The sequence below is a fragment of the Lagopus leucura genome, unplaced genomic scaffold (assembly GCF_019238085.1).
Source record: "Lagopus leucura isolate 7727_CA_CO unplaced genomic scaffold, USGS_WTPT01 259-1_obj-0_obj, whole genome shotgun sequence".
In the NCBI taxonomy this organism is placed as follows: domain Eukaryota; kingdom Metazoa; phylum Chordata; class Aves; order Galliformes; family Phasianidae; genus Lagopus; species Lagopus leucura.
The window spans coordinates 1-23,491 of record NW_024967142.1 but is presented as its reverse complement, the minus strand read 5'-3'; the positions used below and the strand labels follow the sequence as shown (position 1 = coordinate 23,491).

Below are 23,491 nucleotides of genomic sequence, written 5' to 3'. Positions count from 1 at the left end.
CTCAGACCTTGCAACCCAATGGGGTTTGGCTCCTGTGCACAACGGGTCAGCACTGAGCCATGCAGCCACCTGCAGAGGTGCCCTCCTGGTTCTGTTTGGGCAAGGATTTGGGTTTTGTGCTCTGTGACCATCAGCATCACTTTGAGGTCACGGAGCTGCGGCTGTGGGGCAGTCTGGGTGCCTGTGGTGGCTTCTAGAACATTCCCCACCTGCTGCCCTGGCACAGGGGAGGGGTTCAGATGAGCTGGATGTGGCTGGGATGTAATGGATGGGCTTTGTGATAAGCCTGTCCAGTCATCCTAAAATAATAAATAAAATGCATACCGAGGGCTGCTGTGAGATAGGATCAGCAATATTGGGGATGGGGAAAATCACTGCGGCTCTTCAGCAGCAAAATGAAGGGAGCGGAGGGAAGGGGTAGAAGGAGCCATTCGAGAGCATCCGCTCCCAGTTTGGGGTTGGGTCCTTTGGGGTCGAGGGGCTGCAGCCACATCCCTGGGCTGAGGGCTGCCCTGCTCAGCGCTGGGTCTGTGCGCTACCTGAAGGCATTTGGAGGCAGCTCTCATTTGGGCAAGTTCTGTGCCCAGGGTGGCTCCTGTGGCTGCTGTCTGTGGGCTTCTGTTCCTGGTGCTGCTTCTGAGTCACAGCGTGCCCTTGGAAAAGACCTTTGTGCCTCCAGGCTTGCCTGCGTGAGCAAACAGCAGCGCTGGGCTTGAATCACTCCCAAAGCAGCCTCGGTTTGTTTGATGCAGAACTTGTGGGTCTGCTCGTGTCTGGTGGAATATTAATGTCAGTGCATCGAGGAGGACGTTGCACTGGGATAAGAGCATCTTGCTGAGGCTGTAGGTGTGTCTAAAAGGGGATTTAGGAGAAGGTTTTGTGTTTTTGTACGGCAGGCTTCTGTTCCCACTGTCAGGGTTTGTTTATGTCCACAGAGCTGAGTCCTGCACAGTTGGTCAGGGAAGGGTTAATGCCCCGGGATGGAAACAGAGCTTCCTGATGGGAGCTCCTGTGTGATCCCAGAGCACAGCAACGGGGATGGGCAGCACAGGGTCCTGGGAAGGGAACCTGCTTGGTGCTGAGAGCTCTGCAGGGCGAGCTGAGCACGGTGGGGAGATGGGTGGCTGTGAGCAGGGAGGCAAAGAGAAGCCGCCGAGAACTCTGATCCCAATAAAAGGGGGGGAAGAAGCCGCCCTGCAGGCGTTCCTCCCACCCCAGCCATTCGTGGCACATCCTCAGCCCCGTCCTGGGGGCAGCTCCCTCGGTGAGGCTTTGCTGTGAGCATCCCTGGGAGCTCTGCATCCATTCCTGATGCTCATCAGCGGGTGTCTGGGGAGTGCTTTGCAGCGTGCAGGGCTGCAACCGATGCCAGCTCCCATCACTGGCTGCAGCACATTGCAATGACACCGGTGGAGACGCTGCAAAGAAGCACCGGAGGGAGGTAGCAGGGGCAAGCAGGGTTGAAGGGGGGGGTAAAGGGGGGATTTTAAGATGCTTTTAAGACTGAAAACCGTTCTGGCTCCCTGGCAGCAAGCTGGGTGGTGAGCATGGGGCTGAGCCACGCTCCCTTTGCACTCAGCTGCACGCCTCACTGCCTGCACAGCCCCCCCCAAACCCCATCCCCAGCCCTTGCCTGCAGGGAGGGGGATGCTGAGCAGAAAGGAGAGCAGGTTGAACGCAGTCAGCAATTCTCAAAGGGAAAACGAAACTCAAAGCAGAATCTTAATGGTATTTTTTGTTTGTTTGTTTCCTTTTTTTCTTTTCTGTTGTTGTTGTTGTTGTTGTTTTGTTTGTTTTCCCTCGTTTCGTCGCTTTATTTTGTTGTCGTTAGCAGCCCAACTACTGGAGCTTTAAGGTCAGTATTTCTGATTTCTTTGGTCATGCTTTGGTTTGACGTGCATGCACTTCTCCACCTGTGCCTCATCTGTGTCCATGCAGGGGGTGGGAGCTGGGGGGCTGTGCTCAGGGTTGCTGTGCCAAAGAGGTGCATTACTCAGCTTCAGCTCGTGAGAAGGCTCTTATGCTCCAGGTCGAGGTGTTGTGTGGAGGTGAAACTGTTCCCTGAGTGAGAGGAATCCGTGCCTTGCCCTCACTTGGGCCGCAGGCGATCCGTGCTGCTTTGCAGTCGCCTCACTGCTGCAGGGATGAGGGCCGCGTCCCCTTAACAGCAGGAAAAGGACAGAGCAAAGCCCGTTGCGGGTGGATTCTGAGCTCAGCAGGACAGCTGCCTGACTCCCGTGTGCTCTTATGGCTGTTGGTAGGGTGGCTGTGGGTCCCAGGTCAGTCGGTCGGTGCTGAGCGCAGCCGAGGAGCGGCGAGGGATGCGGTGCTCACCAATACCTGCACCCAGCATTGCACAGAGCAGACCCAGCGCCTTGCAGGCCGTCACCCCGTTGCCTGGGGGTGCAGAACGCGTGGCCCAGAGCTGCCTTCCTCCCTCCTCTTCTTCCTCACGGGGCTGCAATGGCAGCGCTTCAAGGCCGGCAGCGTTGCCGGCTGACCTTGGCACGCCGTCTTGGTGGGTCTGCTCTTCCTGTGGATAAAACAGGCGCTGTGCTCGGCTGGCAGCTCCGAGCTGAGGAGTCATCAAACACATAATATGAGCACTTGTTCCCAGTGCTCCTTCCTGAAGTGCTCGCAGTGCAAAACGCGTGCGAGCGGCAGCTCTGTGCACATCCAGCTGTCTGCGTCCTCCCTGCTCTGACATTTCCTGGGCCTGAAGGGGTGGCACAAAAGCTCTGATTTTCATTATTATTTTTTTTTCCCCCTTTCTTTTCTTGTAAGGAATGAAATGGGGATGAGCTCTTAGCGCCAGCTGTCCCGAGAGCAGTTGGGTGTATGCAGGGAGCATTGCTTCACCCAGCAGCGCTTTGCATTGCAGGCAGAGCATCCCATGTGGGACTGTGTGCAGCCAAATCTGCCCGGTGCTCTGCACCTGGAAGCTGCTGACCTGGGGTGTCAAGGGAGCCCTGTGCTAGGCTGATGTGTGGAGCAGATGCTGGAGGCTGCCTCGCGGCCACGTGTGTCCTGGGGTCTCCTGGCTGTGCCCCCCTCCTTGGCCAGGGAGCCACCATCCTACGGGAAAGAGCCACAAAGGGTCCCAGGTAGGACCTGCTCCCCTCACCCCTGTGTCCCTGCTGCGTCCCCCCTTTCACCCACAGGCAGCTGCTGGCTGCAGATTTGGGGCTCTCCAGGTGTGGGCTTTGGTTTGCCACGCTCAGGATGGAGATGAGGAGATGCTCCTGGTCTCACTGTGGAGAGGGTCTGTCCCCAGCCATAGGGTCTTCTGCACCCCATTGTGTGTCTGCCCTCTAAATCAGCCCCAGTGCATCCCTGAGCCCTCTGCCCTGGCATCTCATTGACTTATCTGCCAGTCCCTGAGCCCCCCTGCCACGTGTTTTGTCAGCACCCACAACCAGAGCGATCCCCGTTGCATTTTTGGGTTGTTCAGGACCCTCCTCCTGGGATCTGCAGGCTGGGATGGCTCCCAGAGCCCAGCCCTGCTGCTGACTGGTGTAGATTGAGGGTACCTGTGTGTGTGTGAGCACAGCCCCCTGCAATTCCTCGTCCCCTTCTCTCCCATCCCCTTCTTGCTGCTTTCTCCTGCCCAGCTTTCCTTCTGCTCCCCGGCAGCCCTGAAGGATGCAGTAATTTGCTTATTTTTGGAAGATGCTGTCACACGAGGCAGCACCACCATTGAGCAGAGGATTGGATGCAGGGGGGAGTGGGGGGGGAAAGTGGGGTAAAACAGCCCTGAGGAGGCAGGATGCTGCCCTCACCCCAAATCCATCTCCTGTCGCCCATCCCCAGCACAACCCCATCCGCAGGCACAGCTCAGAAGGATGGATCACACTCATCTCTGCTGTTTTCCCGTTGCTTTTCTCCTGGATGAGCCTCTTTCAGGCTTGGGAGGAATAAGCTCAGGAAAAGCAGCCAGGCTTCCTCTGTAGGGTGGCTGTGCTTATCCTTCCCGTGGGATGGGAGTCACCCCCAGCACCAGGAGGTGGGGTGTCCCTGTCCCAGCTCTGCCTGTGCTGGGTTGGCACAGCTCTCCGGGGTTCCTTAGGAGCACCTGCTGCTCCATCCCACCCTATTGGGCAGCAAGCAGCAGTTTGGGGAGGTGATGCTGTGGGGGAACCCCACTCCATCCCGTGCACATCTGGCGGCTGCGCACATCTGGCGGGACGGCCCCTTCCTTTAGTCAAGGGGTCTGGTTTAAAAGGCTAATCCGATTGGGACACTAATCCTGTTAACATTGAGATCGGGATTAATGCTGGGTTAATCGGGATAATCCTGACAAAATGGTGAGCATTAGGCGCTGGGTGAATTATTGCTGTGCCGTGAGCAGGGGCGCTTTTGGTTCGGGGGTGAGATGCAGGTGGGGTGGGAGGGATGGCCATGCAGGGAACCCCATAGGTGGGTGCACCCTGACCGCCTTTGCTTTGCGCTCAGAGCACCCGGAGCAGCACCCTGGCCCTGTGGTTTCATCCACCTTTGGTGCTCAGCCCCACTTTTCCTCCAGTTCTCACTCCTTTTTTTTTCCACTCTTGTGCACCTTCAGGAGGTTCACAATCCCCCGCTGGATTGATTCGTGCTGAGCTTCAGTGCTCTGGGCTGCGCCGGAGCAGCGCACGAGGCTCAGTGTGGCCATTGGTGTGCAGGGAGCTGGGGGTGCAGGAGGGGCTGCTGCAGTGTGTGCTGCCCCCAGGATGCTCCCCGAGGGCTGTGCAGCCACAGGAGCCCGCAGGGGCCGTGTCCCATTACCTGGGCTCTGCCAGCAGACCGTGCCACCTTCCACTCCTGACCCATCAATAATGAAGGATGAGCAGGGTTCGTTAGCAATGAATGAATGAAGCGCTCTGTGACGCAGCGCATCGGTTTCGTCTTTCCTTCTTCTGTTTGCAGATGGGTGGGAGCTGCTCAGGGCAGCAGCAGCAGCGCTCCCAGTGCTGTGCTTCAGGGCTCCCTGCCCAACCCCAAGCACCCCAGTTGTGAATGCAGGCCGGCCTGGCTGCAGTACAGCAGCAATAGGACGGGACGAGGCAGGCGGCACTGCAGGCAGAACATCCAGAAATCCCCACCCTCCAATTTCTGTTCCTGCTTCAGGAAAAGAAAAAAAAGAAAAAAAAACCTTCAAAATTGCAATTAAATTTTCCTTGGAAGCGTCGACAGCAGCAGAGCTGCGGGAGGCACAGATGTTGTTTTGCTCCCAGCTTTGCTAACAGCTTTGCTTGCTGCTGACCCTCTGTTGGCAGCGTGGGGATGAGCGGCCGCAGCCCTGCATGTCCCAAGGGGTCCCAATCCAAGCTCCGTGTCCCCGTGCCATGGAAGCCCTCCAAGGAGTGCATCACAGGAGGATGAAATGGGGCTCTGAGCGGCACGCTGTGAGCGTTGGGGATTACATGCAGTGTCAATGCGAAGGCTTTTGCAGGTGCGTGGGGTGGAGGGGGCTGTGTCAGCTGGGTTCCTCCATCTCTTTGGTGCTGAGGTCTGCCCTCCTGGGAGCTGAGATGCTCTTGGCAGCTCTGCTCTGTGCACTTTTTGCTTTGCCCATCCCTGGCCTCGCCTGATCAAGGCGGTGCTGCAGCATCGCGGTCTCAGCGCCGCACCTTCAGCTCAGGTGGCCAAAGTGTGGGATTTTAGGGCAGAACTGCAACGCCGTCCCTGAGGGCTGCGCCTGTGGCTGGGGATGGGCCAGAAGATGGAGCATGATGGAGAGCATGAGGAGACCTCAGTCCACATAGGGTCCCACTGCCCCCGTCCTGCCCCCACCCGTGCCTGTGGTGCTCCCCATACCTTCCCATGGCTTGTGCCAACCTGTCCCCCCCTCCCCTCTCCCTGGTTGGGTCCCCTTCCCAGCCCAGCCCCATCCAGCACAGTGCTGAGCTCCGGTCCCTGTCCTGAGAACGAAGTGCTCCACCAGATGGGACTGCACTCAGATGCAGGATTAAGTACTGAGAAGGGGATTACAGGGAGTTAATCCAGATCCGTGTCCAACCAGGGGCCGCAGCCGGGCTGTGCGCATGCAGTAAATAACCAGTCGTGGTGCTTGGCTCAGGGCTGGGCTCACCAGCTCCATGCCAGCTGCTGCCCAAGCTGGGTTGGATTTCAGAGACCTTCTCCTTTATCCTGAAGCAAAGGAAACGCAGAGGGGCTGGGGAAGCTGGGGGGGACCCCGCCAGGCTCCGTGCCACCGCAGCATCAGCGCGATGCTCACTGAGCCCAGCTCCCCCCAGCACTTTGCAGTGCATTATCCCTGTGAGCGCAGCACGATGTGCTGTGAGCACGGCAGGGCTGGGGGAAGCTGCAGCTCCCCCATGCTGCTGCCCGGCTCCAGCCCAGCCCAGCCTGCAGGGTCCTGGGGAGGGGCTGCGCTCAGGGCTGGATGCTGCCTGCAGCAGTAACACGGCGAGGGCTGATCCCAGCCCACTGCAAGGCCAGGTTGGTGCTGGTGGGGAGGGAAAGGGGGGCTGGGTAGGGCTGGGCTGCAGGTGGTGGTAGGGGGGGGGGGAAGCTGGGAGCTTCATCTCTGTGTTGCAAATGGTGTTCTTCCCATGGCTGAGGCGGGGCACTGATTGTTGGGGGGTCAGCAGAGAGCCGAGTTAAGGTGTGAGGTTGGGGCTGGGGGTTGTGAGCCATGCGTGGGAACGACTCTGGGTGCTCTGCTGTGTCCCTGTGTTTTTCTCAGTTCTTCTTTCAGAAGGGCAGGGTGAAGCCCTTCGCTGCTCCTCTGCCCCAGTTCTGCTCCCTTTCCCTGTTCCCTGCCTCCATCCCAGCTCTCCATCAGTGGGATGGGGGGATGGCTGTGGGTCCAATCGCTGCCCCCACCTCACCCCATCCTCTGACCACAGCTGGAGCCACAGCTGGAACCTGGGAGTGGGGAGGGAGGGGGTGGGAGGAGGAGAGCAGCATCCTTGCCCAGCCAGGCAGATAGAATGGAACTGCCTCAGCGCTGACAGGAAAGGGATTGTTGGAAGTTTTAGAGCTGAAAGAATCACTTAATTGTAGCTTATTTTTAGCTCCGGGGAGATAAAAGACAAAGCCCCCCCCCCAAGTCTCCCCCTTCCCCCATCCCACCTCTTTTACACAAGACACAGAACCAAAAGCAGCACCCAGGATGGGGGGGTGGTCTGTGCCCACTGCTGCAGGAGGGGGGTTGCAGCCACCCTGACCTCAGTGCCCGTCACCACCCCACTCTGTGGGTGCTTTTAGAGCTTCCTTTCCCCACTCTGTGCCCGGAGCTGCAGCGTTACCATCCACCTGTGGCCTTGGGCAGCTTTTGTTTTGCTTTGGGCAGCTTTGTTTTGCTTTGGGCAGCAGCACTCCTCTGCTTTTCATTCACCTTCTGCCCCTGAACTCCTAAGAGCGCAGAGCAGCTCCAGCTGCATTAACCCTGTGCTGCAATTTCAGGCAGAAATGGGTCATCTCCCAGCACGGCATTGCAGGGGCAGCCGGGGGGGCTCCTCCCCCTCCATCCTTCTGCTCGTGGCACCATGGGAAGGGTCTCGATGCCTGGGGTATGGGGAGATGTGGGGCTCCTCGGGGGCAGAGCTGGGGCTAAGCTGCCCCTGGGGGACCCAATGCCTTTGCTCCACGGTGCTGCTGGAGCTGGGGTGCCCTCACCTTGCACCCAGCCTGGGGTCAGGCAGCAGCGGATGCATGGCCACCAGCATCAGCTCCTTCCACAGCACAGCAACAGCATGGAGGTAGATAAGGCCCCTGGGATGAGAGGTGCTCTGTGAGAAGGAGGATATTCCGCTCGTTGCTGTGTGCTTTGATATCTCACTCCTCAGCTGTGTGATACGGTCGGGGGCCAGGAAGGGAATCAGGTTTCCATTCTGGAGTCATTGCTTGGGTTTGATGTCGGGTTTCGATGGATGCTCTGTGCCTGCGCCCTGCACGCAGCCCTGGCAATGCTTGGCCAGGTGAGGTGTCCCCCACAAGGGCTCTGTGGGTGCCCCCTACCCTTCATTGACTCCCAGCAAGGCAGGATTCAACTCCCTTGGGCATCTCCAGACAAGGAGAAGCGTGGCTCTGGATGCTTGTTTGAGCCTTATTACCTGAGAGAGGGATAAGTCATTAGTGAGGCACTGCAATAAAACACAATTCCCCTGAAGTCAGCTCATTAATGGTCCACAGGAGGCCAAGGATGTGGCTGTGGTGCTCTGCAGGTGTCCCAACCCTGCGGGTGCCTCCCCCTTATGTGACAGAAAGGGCAGAGCCCCCCCCCCTCCAGAGCATCAGGGTCTGCTCACCCCTCTTACAGCAGCACAAAGTGGATCGAGGCACCCATTCTGCCCCACTGCCCACTGCAGGGGCAATGCTGGGGTCCTGGGGGTGTGGGGTGGCCAGCATTGGGGGCTGCCATGGGGGGGGCTCTGGGGGTCCTGGGGACGTAGGGGGATGCGTGCCATGGAGGTGCCCTGCAGAGGGGTGTGCTGGGGGCTGTGTAGTGCTGCTGGTCCGTGCTTGGGTTGCTGTCTGAGCACGTGAGGCTGAGCATCAGGCTAATGATCAGAACAGTCCCTTCCGGGCTAAAAATCCATTAATTTTCATCTTGACCTCTTTTTTTCCTTTTTTTTTTTTTGGTGGATGCCACAATGAGCTCCATCAGAGCAGCTTAATTACCTGAGGTCAGCCAAAGCTGTGGGGCAGAGGGCAGGAGGGGTCTGGGTTCACCTGGGGGGAGGGAGGGGGGTGGGCAGCTCTCCCTGCAGAGTGCAGCAGGGCGCAGTGCTGCCATGCTCACACACCACGTCCCATAGCAACAGCGATGCTACATGGCAACAGCAATCCCCACCACCCTGCTGTGCTGAGGATACAGAGAGCCAGAGACCCCCCCACCTCACCCCCGGGGTGACAGAGCACTGGGGATGGGGGTCAGCCCTGAGCCCCCCCATCTTTTGCTGCTGCAGGGCCCCCCCACGTGCAGTGCTGCTTTGCTCTGGCCCCGCTCCCCTCCTGCAGGAAACCTCTCCTAATGGCAGCGTGCAAAGCATCTGTGCTGCCTGCAAGCTCTGCCTTCAAACAGCACCACCAAAACGAAGCAGTCAATTTTCCAGCAATTAGCTACAGCGAGAACATTTCAAGTTCTAGAAAACCCCGCCCCGCAGGATTAATTAAATCCTCCAATTAATGTCTAATTTAAATGACGATGATGGCTGTTATCATTCCGTATTGATTTTTCTTTTGGCTCTTAGAAAAGAGCTGCTGTCCCTTCCACGCCGCCTTTTCCACACCCCGGGAGCTGTTTGTTCTCCTGGGTTCATTTGCCAGCATTAAATGTGTGTCTGGGAAATGGAGCCGTGCTGGGCTGGGCTGAGTGCTGTGCTGGGTGCTGGGTGCTGTGCTGGGTGCTGGGTGCTGTGCTGGGTGCTGCACTGGGTGCTGGGCTGGGCGATGCACTGGGTGCTGTGCTGGGCGATGCACTGGGTGCTGTGCTGGGTGATGCACTGGGAGCTGTGCTGGGTGCTGTGCTGGGTGCTGGGCTGGGTGATGCACTGGATGCTGAGCTGTGCTGGGTGATGCCCTGGGTGCTGGGCTGGGTGATGCACTGGGTGCTGTGCTGGGTGATGCACTGGGTGCTGTGCTGGGTGCTGGGCTGGGTGATGCACTGGGTGCTGGGCTGGGTGATGCACTGGATGCTGAGCTGTGCTGGGTGATGCCCTGGGTGCTGTGCTGGGTGATGCACTGGGTGCTGCACTGGGTGCTGAGCTGAGTGATGCACTGGGTGCTGCACTGGGTGCTGGGCTGGGTGCTGAGCTGGGTGCTGAGCTGGGTGATGGGCTGGGCAATGCACTGGGCGATGCACTGGGTGCTGAGCTGTGAGCTGAGCTGTGCTGGGTGCTGAGTGCTGATCTCAGGGGCTGTCCAATCACTCCTCCCAATGCACTCCTTTTTGCTTAACCCACAGATATCAGCTCACGACACCCGTGTCCGTACCCTCAACTTTTATGCAGAGGAAATACGCTTGGCCGTGTGAAATTGGACTCCTGGCATATTAAATTTTTACTGCTGTAAACCCAAACCCATTACTTTCCCTTTGCTCAGGCAGCCATAAACCTCAGTGCTGCTTTGCTTCTAGGAGAAGCTGGGCATTTATGTATCCCGGGAGCTGGTTCATTGGCGTAATGGATGTGTAACCTCCTGTAATTGCTAAGGTTATTCCTGTGCTCGCGTGCGACTCCTGGCTCTGTAACCAGCCAGCCAGCGCTGGGTTTCTTTGCAGTGGTTTGCTTGGAATGGCTTTGAAATGTGGAAAACACATGTGAGCAGTGCGGGGCTATGGGGTTAGGGGTATGTGGCCATACACGTGGGTGCAGGGCGCGGATGGGTGCTGGGCTCTCACCTTCCTGCTCCCCTTGCAGACCAGGAGCTCCCGGCACTCACAGGGCTCCCAGCCTGGCCTGGCTGATCAAGCCAAGCTCTCCTTCGCCTCGGCTGAATCCCTGGAAACCATGTCGGAAGCAGAGCTGCCCCTGGGCTTCAATAGGATGAACCGGTTTCGGCAGAGCCTGCCTCTGTCCCGCTCCACCAGCCAGACGAAGCTGCGTTCTCCAGGTACTCCAGCACTGCCCCAGCCTTATTGCATCCGTGCACTGAGAAATGCAACCCCTGCCACGGTGCAGCATTGCTGATTGCATCCATGCGTTGGGAAATGCAACCCCACGGTGCAGCATTGCTCATTGCATCCATGCTTTGGGAAATGCAACCCCATGGTGCAGCATTGCTGATTGCATCCATGCTTTGGGAAATGCAACCCCCTGCCCACGGTGCAGCATCACACCAGGACGTGTGAGCCCAGCAGCTGTGGGGATGTTGGCTCAACCCCACTGCTCTCTGCTCGCTTTGCTTCCAGGGGTCCTCTTCCTGCAGTTTGGGGATGAGACGAGGCGTGTGCACATCACCCACGAGATCAGCAGCATGGACACCCTGCACGCCCTCATCGTCCACATGTTCCCCCAGAAGCTCACCATGGGGATGCTGAAGTCTCCCAACACCGCCATCCTCATCAAGGACGAATCCCGCAATGTCTTCTACGAGCTGGAAGATGTCCGGTGAGGGACAGACAGACCTGGGGGGCAGCTCAGGAGCACTCAGACCCAGATTGCTGGCACAGAGCACTGAGCGCATCCATCTCAGGGCCATGCTGATGATGGAAGCCTCTCTGCCGTCCACATCAGTGGGGGTGGGATGACCCCTGCAATGGGAAAGGGTTTCCTTGGTGATGGTGGAGGGCTTCGGGTTGGTGGCAATGCCCTGAAAAGACTCCTTGGCAGGTGGTGCTCATTCAGCTCTGCAGAGCCAAAGCAGCCCCTGCTGCTGCTGTCTTGTGCCTCCTGCCTGGGCACGGCCACCAAACCTTCCCCTGGGACCTCTGACGTTGGTTGGGGCTCTGTGAGCAGCACGGGTGCAGCCCTGTGCGACTGCTGGGACTCTCCTCATGGCTCTGCCTCTCCTTCCAGCGACATCCAGGACAGAAGCATCATTAAAATATACCGAAAAGAGCCGCTCTATGCCTCATTCCCTGCCTCGCACATCACCAATGGTGACCTGAGGGTAAGGGGCTGGGGACCAGGGGGGTGGGCAGCGCCCCGGTGTGGGGCTGGGGTTGGTGCAAGGCAGGAGGGCGATGAGGAGGGCATGGTGATTGCATGTGTTTGTGGGAGGAGTCATGGCTGCCATTCGTCTTCCCCAGTCATGGCATTGTTAAGCGTTGCTTTACAAGAATGGATGTTTGGGGCCTGGCAGCAGGGTGTCATCAATGCAATAATTAGGGGATTCATCACGATGAATCATCCCGCTCTTGAAGGAGAAAGAGGGAGCTGCCATTTGCCAAAGCCAGGGGGTGACACGTGGGCTGCTGGTCCTCAGGGCTGCCACCCCCAAGGCAGGGAGAAGGTGACCGGGCACAGCAGGATGCAGTGCTGACCATCCTTCCTTCTTTCCACAGCGGGAGATGGTTTACACCTCCAGGGAATCCTCTCCCACCCGCCGCCTGAACAACATGTCTCCTGCCCCCCACCTGGCCTCAGGCTCCCCCCCACCCGTCCTGCAGTCCTCGTCCCCCTCCCGCTCCCGCATGTCCTACAGTGGTGGCCGCCCACCCTCCTACGCCGGCAGCCCGGTTCACCACGGCGAGCGCCTGGCCAGCCTTCCCCCAGCACCCGGAGTCTCTCCCAGCCCCAGCGCCATCCTGGAACGTCGCGACGTCAAACCCGACGAGGACCTGGCAGGGAAAAACATGGTGCTGGTGAAGAACGAGGGGCTGTACGCCGATCCCTACGGCATGGTGCACGAGGGGAGGCTCAGCATCACCTCCACGCAGTCTCTGGCCGGCATGGGGGACCCTTTTGGTTACTCGGGGGGGCTGTACAAGCGGGGCTCGGTGCGTTCGCTCAGCACTTACTCGGCGGCCGCGCTGCAGACGGAGCTGGAGGACAGCCTGTACAAACCCAATGCACAGATCTACAGCGATACCTACGGACCCGGCCTGGGTTTCCGCATGCCCCCCTCCTCCCCGCAGAAGATGGTGGAGGGGCAGAGCCCGCACAGCCCTTACTCGGGGCCGCCCAGCCGCTCCTCACCCGTCCGGCAGTCCTTCCGCAAGGATTCCTGCTCCTCTGTCTTCATGGAGAGCCCCGTCAGCAAGCCACGCAACCCCGGTGCTGCAGGACCCCCCGAGCTGTTCCCTGGCCCTGGGGACCGTCCGCTCTCAGGGTTCAGCTCCCCGGTGCCAGCCAAGGACACGGAAACGAGGTGAGAAAGGGCCTTGCTGAGGTTTCCCTGTGGAATTGGGGCTCTGCTGGGTGGGTTGTCCTTGGGTATGACTGGGGAGCGGGGCAAGGTTCCCTATTGCCGGCCCTACAGAAGCACAGGGTCGGGTGGTGAAGTGCTGCCTCTAACCCTAAGGGTGTCACTACTCCTAACCCTCACCCCCTGTCCTCGCAGGGAGAGGATGGAGGCCATGGAGAAGCAGATCGCCAGCCTGACGGGGCTGGTGCAGAGTGCCCTGCTCCGTGGTTCTGAGGCTGAGACCCCCAGGTAAGGAGGTGGGGGGAAGAGGGGGCAGGAATGAGATCCAGGGGGGCTCCTCTGGGCCGCTCCTCTGCTCTCCATGTTCACCCCTTCCTCTCTTTTGTCACAGTGAGAAGACTGAAGCCACCAATGGTGGGACTCCTCCATCAGCATGTAAGTGGCTGGGGAGAGGTTTGGAGATCCCCCCCCTCCAGTGGTCATCCCCACATCCTGGGGCAGTTGTGGGTCCTTGTCGCCAGGGGCCCCATCCCACACTGGGAGCTTCAGGCTCACATTTGTTCCAGGACAGAGTTGGTGGCAGTTCTAGGGACCGAGCAGCAGCACTGCTGGGCTGGGACACAGTGGGGAAGGAGAGGGTTTGTGGGGATCCCTCCCACCCAGGCTGCAGTTCCACGTCCCAGCATCGTCCTCTCGTCTCCCCCACCCCACAGCAACCAGCCGCAGCGGCATGGGGACCCCAGTGCCTGCACCCCCCCCACCCTCTGCCACCAGCACGCCGGCAGGGCAGCCCACAGCCATCACCCGCCTGCACATGCAGCTGCACCTCCACGACCTGCAGCAGAACGCCAGCGACCTCCGCAACCAGCTGCAGCAGCTCAAGAAGCTGCAGGTTGGTACCGTGGGGTCACCCGACCCAACCCCTGGGGGCAGGGAATGCCCCTTTCCCGGTGACCTCGTGCAGGTCAGCCCACCCAGCCTTGCTTTGCCGCCCCCCGCACGCGCCCCCCGCAGCAGAACCAGGAGACGGTGAAGACGATGCTGAGGCGGACGGAGACGGAGATCAGCGTGCGGGTGACGGACACCATGCGCAAACACGAGGACCCGCTGCAGCGCCAGCGCAGCCTGGTGGAGGAGGAGAGGCTGCGGTACCTGAACGAGGAGGAGCTCATCACCCAGCAACTGAAGTGAGCACGGGGTGGGGACCCTGCTGCCCACACCCCCCTCCCTGGTTCGCTTCCTCCCCATCCCTGGTGTCATCGTGGTCCCCGACGCGGCTCTCGTTTTCCCACCTTCCATGGGGACGTGGTGCCAACCCGCCCTGCTTTGTGCTCGCAGTGACCTGGAGAAGTCAGTGGAGAAGATCCAGAAGGATCTGGCGCACAACCACCGCCTCATCCCAGTGCAGGAGCTGGAGGAGAAGGCCGTGGTGCTCAAGCAGCTCGGGGAGACGCTGACAGACCTCAAGGGTGAGCGGGTTGCCATGGGGCTGCATCAGTGCTCCACCAACTACCAGAATCAACACAAGTCCTCCCAGCAGCTTGCTTGTGCTTGGCACTGCTGCCCCTTCCCCATGCTGTCGCCCACCCTGTGCGCACTGCTGTTATTCTGCTGCTCCTGCAGCTTTCTCCATTCCACGTCTCAGTGCAGAGTGGCAGAGCTCCGGATCTGGCAGCAGTCACTGAGGCAGCAAGAGGACACGAGGACAGTGGGGACAAGGGGAGGGCACAGGACAGGGGTGGCAGCAGCTCTGCTCTCCTGCAATGAGATTGCCTGACACTAAGCAAAGGGAGTGAGCTGTTCTGTGTCCCCCCAGCAGCACATCTGTGGGTCCTGGTGACCGAGTGCCCATCTCTAGGGCAGCATTGTGCCCGAGGGCTGCAGTCAGTGCCAATGGGAGGTGGGTTGGTGATGGAATGGCGAGCGCAGGGAGGTGAAGAGGCAGCAGCCCGGGCTCCCTGGGACCCTTCCATCCAGACACGATGGCAGCAGGGCTCTCGGTGACCCCGCTGTCCCCTCAGCCCAGTTCCCCAGCCTGCAGAGCAAGATGCGGGTGGTGCTGCGGGTGGAGGTGGAAGCTGTGAAGTTCCTCAAGGAGGAGCCAAACCGCCTCGACGGGCTGCTGAAACGCTGCAAGACGGTGACTGACACACTCACCCAGATCCGCAGGTGAGCTCTGCACCCGACCCCTGGTGCTGCCCCTGCTCTGTGTCCTCCCCATCGTGGCTTCCCATAGCCGGGTGTCCTGGGCGCACCTCGTGGCGCACGGCCTTTGGGTGCCCCTGTTCTGCTGTCCTGTCTGAGTTGTAGATGAAAATTCCCAGAGCAATTGACAAAAGGTTCCTTTTTCTGCTCAGAAATCAGAAGGAAAAAAAAAAAGAATGGTTAAGAATGGTTGAATAACCCAAAGTGGAACAATCAAGCCCAACCCCAGTGGATTGAATCCCATTCCTAACGCCCCCAGTGCTGCTCAGTGTGCATGTGGGAGCCCCTCTTTGAAAGCAGCTCCTTCCTTATCGCCTTGGAAGAATGTGGCCGCGTATCTGGGTGCGATGGGAGCACTGAACGGGGCCAGAAAACTCATTCTTGAGGAGCAGAGCTGTTGGGGTGGAGGAAACCATCTCCAGAGCTCACCTGCCCGTTCCCATTAGGAGACCTTTCAGCAGAGCTCACTGCTGGGGCAGGCTGTGTTGCTGGGCTCGCCCCGGGCGCTGTTCTAGCCTGGTTTTGTATGGAGATGAGCTCGTCTGATGGTGCAGCACACTGACCTGCCTACCTGTCACTCTCCTCCCCTAATAACTGCTGAGTCCAAAGGGCGATTTTGGGCAGATCTGACAGAGGGGTGGAATTTGGAGAGAGCTGCTTTCCTGCAAGGTTCGTGCACAGGGACGGGCAGGTGGAGGAGCTCGTTGGCACGCGCTGCTGTGGGAGAGCAGACACTGGGGATGCAGATGAACACAGAGCTGCGTGCATTTGTAGAGGGCTCCAAGACGGTGCTGTAACCCAGCGCCAGCACTTATCCCAATGAATGCCTTCCCTCTGTCCCCTGCAGGCAAGTGGATGAGGGCGTGTGGACCCCCCCCAACAACCTCAGCCAATCCCCCAAGAAGATGGCCCCCGAGACAGACTTCAGCAAAGGGCTGGAGCTGGAGATGCCCCCGAGCCCCCCCGTGAGCCTCCACCACCTGACAGCTGGCACTGAACCCCTGGGCATGCCCAGCTTTGGGCACAGCCCCCCCCAGACCCAGAGCCACCCTTCTAAGAGCAATAATCCTTCCCGGGCTCCAGAGATGGTGCCTGCCAAAACCCAGACGGGTCCTGAGACGCCCAGTAAGAAGAGCGCAGACAAAGCTGTGTCTGTGGAGGTAAGAGCCTGGGGGGGGGTGGGGGTCCTGCCTGGGGGGCTCCTCTAATGGCTCTAACCCTACTGGAGCATCCAGCTGAAACTGGGGTGCATCCTCCCTAGTGGGTTTGGAGCTGATGGAGAGTCTTAATAGTGGAAAGCCCCAAATACTGGGGAGACGCAACGTGCAACTGGGACACGAGGGGAAGGGGGGGGGGCTCCAGCACAGCCTGGGACGTCTCAATGCTGAGTTAGAGCAGCACTGGTGTGGGCTTGGCTGTGGGAGATTGTGGGGCAGCGGGATTCAGTGGGGCAATGGGGAGGTGATGGTGGGACAGCGGGGTCACACGTTGCCCATAAGGGCAGGGCTGCAGTGGGCCGTGCTGTCACAGGCTGCTGAGAGGGACTGGGAGGAGAAGCGGGCAGCGCTGACCCAATACAGTGCCAAGGACATCAACCGCCTCCTGGAGGAGACGCAGGCTGAGCTCATGAAGGCCATCCCCGACCTGGAGTTTGCTGCCAAGCACAAGCAGACCACGGGCAGCAGCAGCGCCGCGTCCACGCCGGAGCATAAACCATCCAAGCCTCAGCATGCACAGAAATCCACGGGGAAGGTGGATGCCAATGGCCGCAGAGGCTCAGGTATGGGGAGAGGAAGGGGGCTGCCTCGGGTTTGTGCAGGATTGGGGGCACGGACGGGGGCAAGGCTCGGTGCCAGCTCTGCTTTCTGCTCAGATGAACTGACGGTGCCGCGGTACCGCACCGAGAAACCTTCCAAATCACCGCCTCCACCGCCACCCCGCCGGAGCTTCCCCTCATCCCATGGGCTGACCACCACCCGCAGCGGCGAAGTCATCGTCACCAGCAAGAAGGAGCCTGGCTTTATGAAGGTGGGTGGCGGGGCTGGGCACGTGGTGGTCACCCCATGGTGGTCACCCCGTGGGTGCAGCCCCTCACCGCTCGCTGCCCCACAGAAAGCAGAATCGGAAGAGCTGGAGACCCAGAAGCCACAGGTGAAGCTGAGACGGACGGTGTCAGAGGTGGTGAGACCTGCATCCACCCCACCCATCATCGCCTCTGCCATCAAAGATGACGACGATGAGGACCGCATCATCGCGGAGCTGGAGGTGAGCACAGCAGTGTGGGGGCACGGGAAGCACAGCTCACCCAACTCCAGGCGTCCGCAGGAGCAGCTTTGGGAGAGATCCCCACACAACAGCACAGTGGCTGCCATCCCCATCCTCACCCCATCCGTGGGGACATGGGGACGTGCAACACTGCGGTGACTGTCCCCATCCTGCCCCCGTCCTCATCCCCACCCACGGGGACGTGAGTGGCTGTCCCCATTCTCACCCCATCCCTGGACACATTCAGTACTGCAGTGACTGTCCCCATCCTGTCCCCATCCTCATCCCACCCACGGGGGCATAAAGCACAGTGGGGGCTGTCCCGTCCTCGCTCCATCCATGGTGACGTGGGGACGGCATGATGCTCTCCCACCAGTGGCTGCCCCCTCGTAGTGCTGAGCCCTGTCCTGGCTGGGCTCCATCTCTGCCCTCCTCCAACACAGCTGTTTGACTCCCCAGGTGTTTCAGAGAAGCTCTGCCTCCCCTTTTCTCCCCACGCTCCGTTACGATCCTCTCGCGGCTGCCGTCTCCCCTGGGCACGCAGACATGTGGCCCAATGGAGCCTCCGTTGCAGCCGAAGGATGGAAGGTAACATCCCTCCTCCTGCAGATCTCCTCCTGGCTGGCTGCACTTAACCACCGCCTCTCCCATCTCTTAACTCACTTCTTCCTTATCCGGTTTAACCAACTAATGGCTTCTCTTCACTCCTCTGCTCACTGCCACTGCACGTGCGGCACTGATGCAGCACCGACCGAGCACCAATGTGACACCGGGCTGCAGCCCTGGGGCAGAGGTTGGGGGAGGAATCACTGCTCTGATGGCACTGAATGGGGCTGCAGATGGTGATGCACAGCACTGCAGGAGGGAGGGGAGGGGATGCTGGGAGCCCTGGGCTGCATCTCACCTCTTTTTGTTCAGCAGGGCATCAGTCATGGGATGAAACAGAGCAGTGGGGATGGGATGGAGCAGAGCAACAGGGATGGAGCAGAGCAGTGGGGATGGGATGGAGCAAAGCAACAGGGATGGAGCAGAGCAGCGGGGATGGAGCAAAGCAATGGGGGTGGGATGGAGCAGAGCAATGGAGGTGGGATGGAGCAGAGCAGCAGAGATGGAGGAGCAAAGCAATGGGGGTGGGATGGAGCAGAGCAGTGGGGATGGAGCAAAGCAACAGGGGTGGGATGGAGCAGAGCAGTGTGGTTGAGATGGAGCAAAGTTGTGAGGATGGAGGAGAGCAGTGGGAACGGAATGGAACAAAGTGGTGAGGACGGAGCAGAGCAATGGTGTCAGCAGATGGAGCAGAGCAGTGGGGCAGGCGCTGGAGCAGCCCCTGTTCAGGGCAGTGCTGTGCTGTGGAGCAGAGGCCTCGTTGCTGCAGCTGAGGGGAGCAGCTCTCCTGTCAGAGCATTTCTCCTGCAGAGCACGGCCTTCTGCATTCCCCTGGGTGCTGCACAGCTCATTGCACATCCCTGGGACTGTAACAGACAGGTGAGGGGAGGAAGAACAGGCTGTTCCAGGTGACTTCTTGCTGCTCAGGGATTTAAAGGTCTGGCACCCACTGCAGCTCATTTGCAAGGGCTCATCCCTGCCTTCAGATCTGCTGAGAGCAGCACGGGGATGAGCAGCAGAGGGCTGCACTGTGCTCTGACACAACTGTTGTACTGGTGCAAGAGAAATCTCAGCCAGACCACGGCACTCAGGTTCCCATACGCATCAGGGAGGTGCAGCAGCACCAGGTCTGTTTTGCTGAAGACTCCAGCTCACTTGTAGCGTAAACCTCCTCTAAAGTTGCCATGCCCCTGTGTACACCCATGGGGAGTGCTGGAGCCCCTCCCAGGCTGAACAAATCCTTGCAGCGATGCCTGGAGGCACAGCAGGACCCGAAATAACCCGGCTGCTCTTCCCCAAGCAGCTGCCATGCCCCCAGCACGGCATCCCACGCTGCTCCCAGGCCCTTAATCTGTCTGACTTCTCTACCTAGGAGCTGGCAGCCCCAGCAGCCCCGGGGAGCAGGGCTTTCTCCCTCCCGCAGATTGTGCTCACCCACTGGGTGTCTGCACCGCCGTCTCCTGAACCCGAACCCGCAGTGGAACAGCACTGCTCTGAGCACAGGGATCCCGCTGGCCATGGAGGAGCAGGAGGGGAGCGCACAGCCGAGGTGGGGAGGAGAGGTGGAGTGTCAGCCAGCAGCCCCAGCACGTCTCCGTATGCAGCTGGGAGTGCTCCAGCCACAGCCCTGCAGCCCCTGAGCACTGCACCCCGCACACTGGGAAGGACACGCAGGTTCTCCCTGGCACACGGCGAGGTCCCGGCTGTCCCGAAGCACAGAGCGAGCTGGCCGGCAGGAGGAGCAAGTGGAAACCCTGCTCCAAGCTCTGCCAGAAGGCACGAAGGCAGCAGCAAGGTTTCTCCTCGGTGCACTTTGGCTCCTTGTCTCCAAGGGATGGTCATGGCACTGCCCCCTGGTGAAGGGCACAGCATCGCCCCGCAGCTCCCTGCTGATGCAGAGCCCAGAGATGGAGCTGGGCAGGATGCATCCCTCCCTCCTGGATGTGCACGGAGGGAGCAGCACGGCAGCACACCGGTGTCAAGAGCCAGGTGCCCCCCAGGCCTGCAGGGCAGCAGATGGAGCCAGGCTGGGCACCAGCCATGCGTGGCAGTGCAGGATCGGAGCTCTGCTGGGGCTGAAGCGGGGGGGATGGCAGCTGGGGGGTTCCACAGCCCCACTCCTCAGGGAAGGAGCGAAGCAGAGGGGTCCCCCCTGCACAGCATGTCACCACGCAGCAGGGAGATTTGTGAAGGTGCCTACCAGAGACTGGATAGCCTGGAAGAAACCATCCGTGAGCTGGAGATGACCATCAGCGAGATCAGCAACCACCGCTCGGCTGAGGCTGCGTTCCCTGCAGGACTGCTGGGACAGGCAGCAGCCAGGGATACCAGCCAGGAGTCTGAGGATGGTGTGGGGCACAGTGAGCACTGTGACGATGGCACTGCGCTGGATCTCAGCCAGACCAAAGCTGATGCTGCCAAGAGTCCAGCCTTGAGCCACACCAAACCGCCTCTGCTTCCCAAGCCGCAGCTCGGCTCGCCTCAGGTTTATTTCCTGTTACTCCTCTTGCCGTGCTCTGCCCTCGGATCTGCTCTGATGTCTGCTCTTCCTCCACCTCCACCTGCTCCCTCTCTGTGACTTTACCTCCAGGCAGAGCTGAGGTGCGGCACCCATCTCCTTTTGGAGCTGATGCGTAAAGGCAGCAGCACCAGCACCCACCTGCCCACTGCCACCTCGCACCTTTCCGGCTGTGCACCAGCTCTGGATCCCACCCTGGTGGCTGCAATGTGCCATGCAGGTGCAATGCTGCGCTCACAGCCTGCAGCTCCATTGTGTCAGGAGCAGCATTTGGCAAAGGAGCCCTCATTTGAGCCACCAGGGGTTGGCTTTGGAGGGGGCCGATCCACCCTCCAGGCGGTGGGTGGCGGAAGGCTCCCATGCTGCTGCTGTTACTGGTTAGGGGGCACGGACCCCCCCTGGGCTGGGGCTGCCACCTCAGACCCTACGAGTGCAACTGCTGTGTGCACATCCCACACCTCAGGGTCCGTCCCGGCTGCTGGGCACCCAAGGAATGAGCTCTGTTGGTTGTGCCCGTGGTGTTGGGTGAGCAGAATGGGAACGCAGCGCTCCTCTCCATCCTGTTTTGCACGAGCACTTTTCCGAGGAGCTGCGGTTACGGTGTGACTGCAGAGCACCAGATGTTTCTCCTAATTAAATCACAGCTCAGGCTCCCCAGCGCCATCCAAATGGGTTTCTGCTGGAATCTGCAGCAGCCACTGGGCTTGCTGAATAACTGGAAAAAGGCTGTGGGGTTGGGGGGGGGGGGAGAAACCACCCCCAGCTGCGCATAAGTCAGCCCTGCTCCTTTATTAACAATCAGTGCTGCTGAATGAATCTCCTTTTTCATTTGCAGCAATTATCTCAGCCCTGTTTCCTGGTAGCACCGGGCCTCTCACTGCAGGAACAGCCCTCTCCGGTGGGTGTAGCTGCAGGTTCTCCTGTGGTCGGGTCCTGGAGCAGAGCCATGGGGTGGATTTATGGCTGTGGCTGGCATGCGTGCTCCCAAAGCAAAGCTGAGAGCAGGGCTGGGCAGAAGGGGCTCTGAGCTCAAATTCGAGCACCAGGCCCACTCCAACGCCTGCCTGGATGTGGGGGGATGCAGGTGGGAGATGGACCCCCTGTGCAATGGCTTCAGGGGTTCCAAAGGAGCACAGAGGGGGTCCCAGAGCACGGGCAAGGAGGACAGGCACTGACATTCCATGCAGACAGCAATGCTTCTGATCTGACCCCAGAAACAACCTGCTGCCTCTGACCTGGTGCAGCCAGAGCATCGTGCGTGTGCTTTTGGGGCAGCACAGCAGTGCCACTTTGGCCACCAGTCCAGGCTGGCACAGGGCAGGTGGGCTTTTGGGGTGCCAATACAGAGCGCTCCTCCTGCTGCTGCTCTTGCAAGTCTTTGTATCTCAGCCCGTGCAACCTGTTAATAAAAAACCTCTGCATTCCCACTGTCGCCGTTTCCACCTGGAATCTGGCTTCCACCTGCCGTCGCCTCCTGTCCTTTTTTTCGGGCTGGGTGCTTTCCTCCTACCCTCCACCCCCCAGTGTTTGCTCCTCACCCCTGTGTACGTGGCAGCAGGGGCTGGCGGTGGGTCCTGCCCCCTCCCTGGGCTCCTGTGGCACACGGAGCTGATGACCCCTCCTCAGCTGCCATGACTGTGGCAGAGCCCTGCAGCCCCGTGGTGCTGGGAGGACTGGGATCCCACAGTGCCTGGCTGCAGGCTTGTGCTGCTGTGGGTTTCCCCCTGTTCCGAGCTTTGTAACCTCCCCAAATTCTCCGTCCCAACAGAGTGGTGGCGTTTCCATCCCGCCCATGAAGATGGTGAACCCGGCATCCAGGCTGAAGCAGAGCCAGCAGGGCAGCCCCGACAAGAGCAAGCACATCAAGCAGAGGATGGAGTACATGAGGATCCAGGGACAGCAGCAGGTAGCCTATCTCTAGAGCAGGTTCCCAGCAGCAGGCTGCCCACTGCCCCTGCTCCCCCTGCACTGTGTGTTATGGGGCGGTGGGCACGGGGTTACTGCAGTGGGATGCTGGGGTGGGGGATGCAGCCCTTTGCTGAGCAGAGGGTGCGGGAGGCACTTCTGTGCCACGCTGGGGGAGCCCAGCACCTGGAGCTGTGCTGAGGAGGGGGTGCTATGGGTGGGGGCTGGAGCCCTGCAGTGCGTCCCCTATGCACCCTGTGCCAGGAGGGGGGTGGGGGGATGGGGTGGGGGCCACAGCAGCTGGAAGAAGAGAGCTGGGGGATGGGACTGTGCCTGTCCTCAGCCCAGCACCGACCCCATCCCCATCCTTGTCACTGGGACCGATTGCAATCTGGGTACCACAGCCCCATCCTGCTCCTTCCTTCCCTCCCTCTCCTGCCCCAGGTCCCAGCACCACCCCTCCCCGCACGCGGGCAGCACCGAGCCTTCCCCCATCCTGTCCTCCTCCCCTCCCTTCTCTGTGTCTCAATCCCTTTCCCTGGGCCTGTCCTTGGCAAAGAACCCCATTTTGCTCGTTCTGTTGGATCCATAAGAGAAAGGAGGGGAAAAAAAAAAATAAGAGAGAAGCCAAACAGCCTTACTCCCAGCTGCCTCCATCTGCAGCCAGGGTGAGCGATGAGGAGGGGGGATTTTATGCAATTGGGGCAAATTGTCTGAACAAAACGGGCCCCTCCCTCCCCATTGGCCCCAGTTGTGCATGAGGGCTCAGCACTGGTGCCATTTGTCACTGCTGTCACCAGGACACGGCCGGGGCAGGGGCACAGCTGCCCTCAATGCGCATTGCAGCCCCTCACCACCTCCTGGCGCTCACAGCCAGGCTCCTCCTGGCAGCTTCATGCAGCTCTCTGCTCCCCAGCAGCCCCCGGCCCCCCAAACCCAAGGCCACACAGCTCTCCATGATGCCACCAAACCCTCAGCCTGGAGGCCAATCTCACCTGGATGGCAGCACCATCACAGCCCCCTCCTCACCAGGACCCCTGGACCCCCTTGGATCCCCACCGTCCTTTGCTCAGCGCCCACCCCCCCCTACTCCAGAGACCCCTTTCCAAGCCCCTTCCCAGTGCCGACCCCCCCGGCCCCCAGCCCACTGCCAGCAGCCACACCGACAGACCCTGCTGCTGGTGAGGCCAAGAGGAGCGACGGCCGGAGGGGTCGGCACTGGAAAGGGGCTTGGAA

At 60.1% G+C, this 23,491-nt stretch overlaps 1 protein-coding gene across 1 annotated transcript in view; it reads left to right on the top strand.

Moving 5' to 3' along the window:
• The window catches only part of SRCIN1 (SRC kinase signaling inhibitor 1), a gene marked incomplete at its 5' end in the record, with an annotated part of 23,170 nt that extends 714 nt beyond the window's left edge, over positions 1 to 22,456 (top strand). The window contains 18 exons of the mRNA XM_042893672.1: positions 1,835 to 1,855; positions 10,368 to 10,560; positions 10,859 to 11,057; positions 11,466 to 11,559; positions 11,954 to 12,759; positions 12,952 to 13,044; positions 13,148 to 13,191; positions 13,470 to 13,647; positions 13,767 to 13,943; positions 14,095 to 14,225; positions 14,778 to 14,925; positions 15,809 to 16,121; positions 16,492 to 16,741; positions 16,835 to 16,989; positions 17,074 to 17,226; positions 17,686 to 17,814; positions 19,205 to 20,317; positions 22,119 to 22,456. Of these exons, the coding sequence (XP_042749606.1) occupies positions 1,835 to 1,855; positions 10,368 to 10,560; positions 10,859 to 11,057; positions 11,466 to 11,559; positions 11,954 to 12,759; positions 12,952 to 13,044; positions 13,148 to 13,191; positions 13,470 to 13,647; positions 13,767 to 13,943; positions 14,095 to 14,225; positions 14,778 to 14,925; positions 15,809 to 16,121; positions 16,492 to 16,741; positions 16,835 to 16,989; positions 17,074 to 17,226; positions 17,686 to 17,814; positions 19,205 to 20,317; positions 22,119 to 22,271 (4,350 nt within the window). The remainder of the gene's footprint in view (positions 1 to 1,834; positions 1,856 to 10,367; positions 10,561 to 10,858; positions 11,058 to 11,465; positions 11,560 to 11,953; positions 12,760 to 12,951; positions 13,045 to 13,147; positions 13,192 to 13,469; positions 13,648 to 13,766; positions 13,944 to 14,094; positions 14,226 to 14,777; positions 14,926 to 15,808; positions 16,122 to 16,491; positions 16,742 to 16,834; positions 16,990 to 17,073; positions 17,227 to 17,685; positions 17,815 to 19,204; positions 20,318 to 22,118) is intronic.
• Positions 22,457 to 23,491: the final 1,035 nt, after the last annotated feature.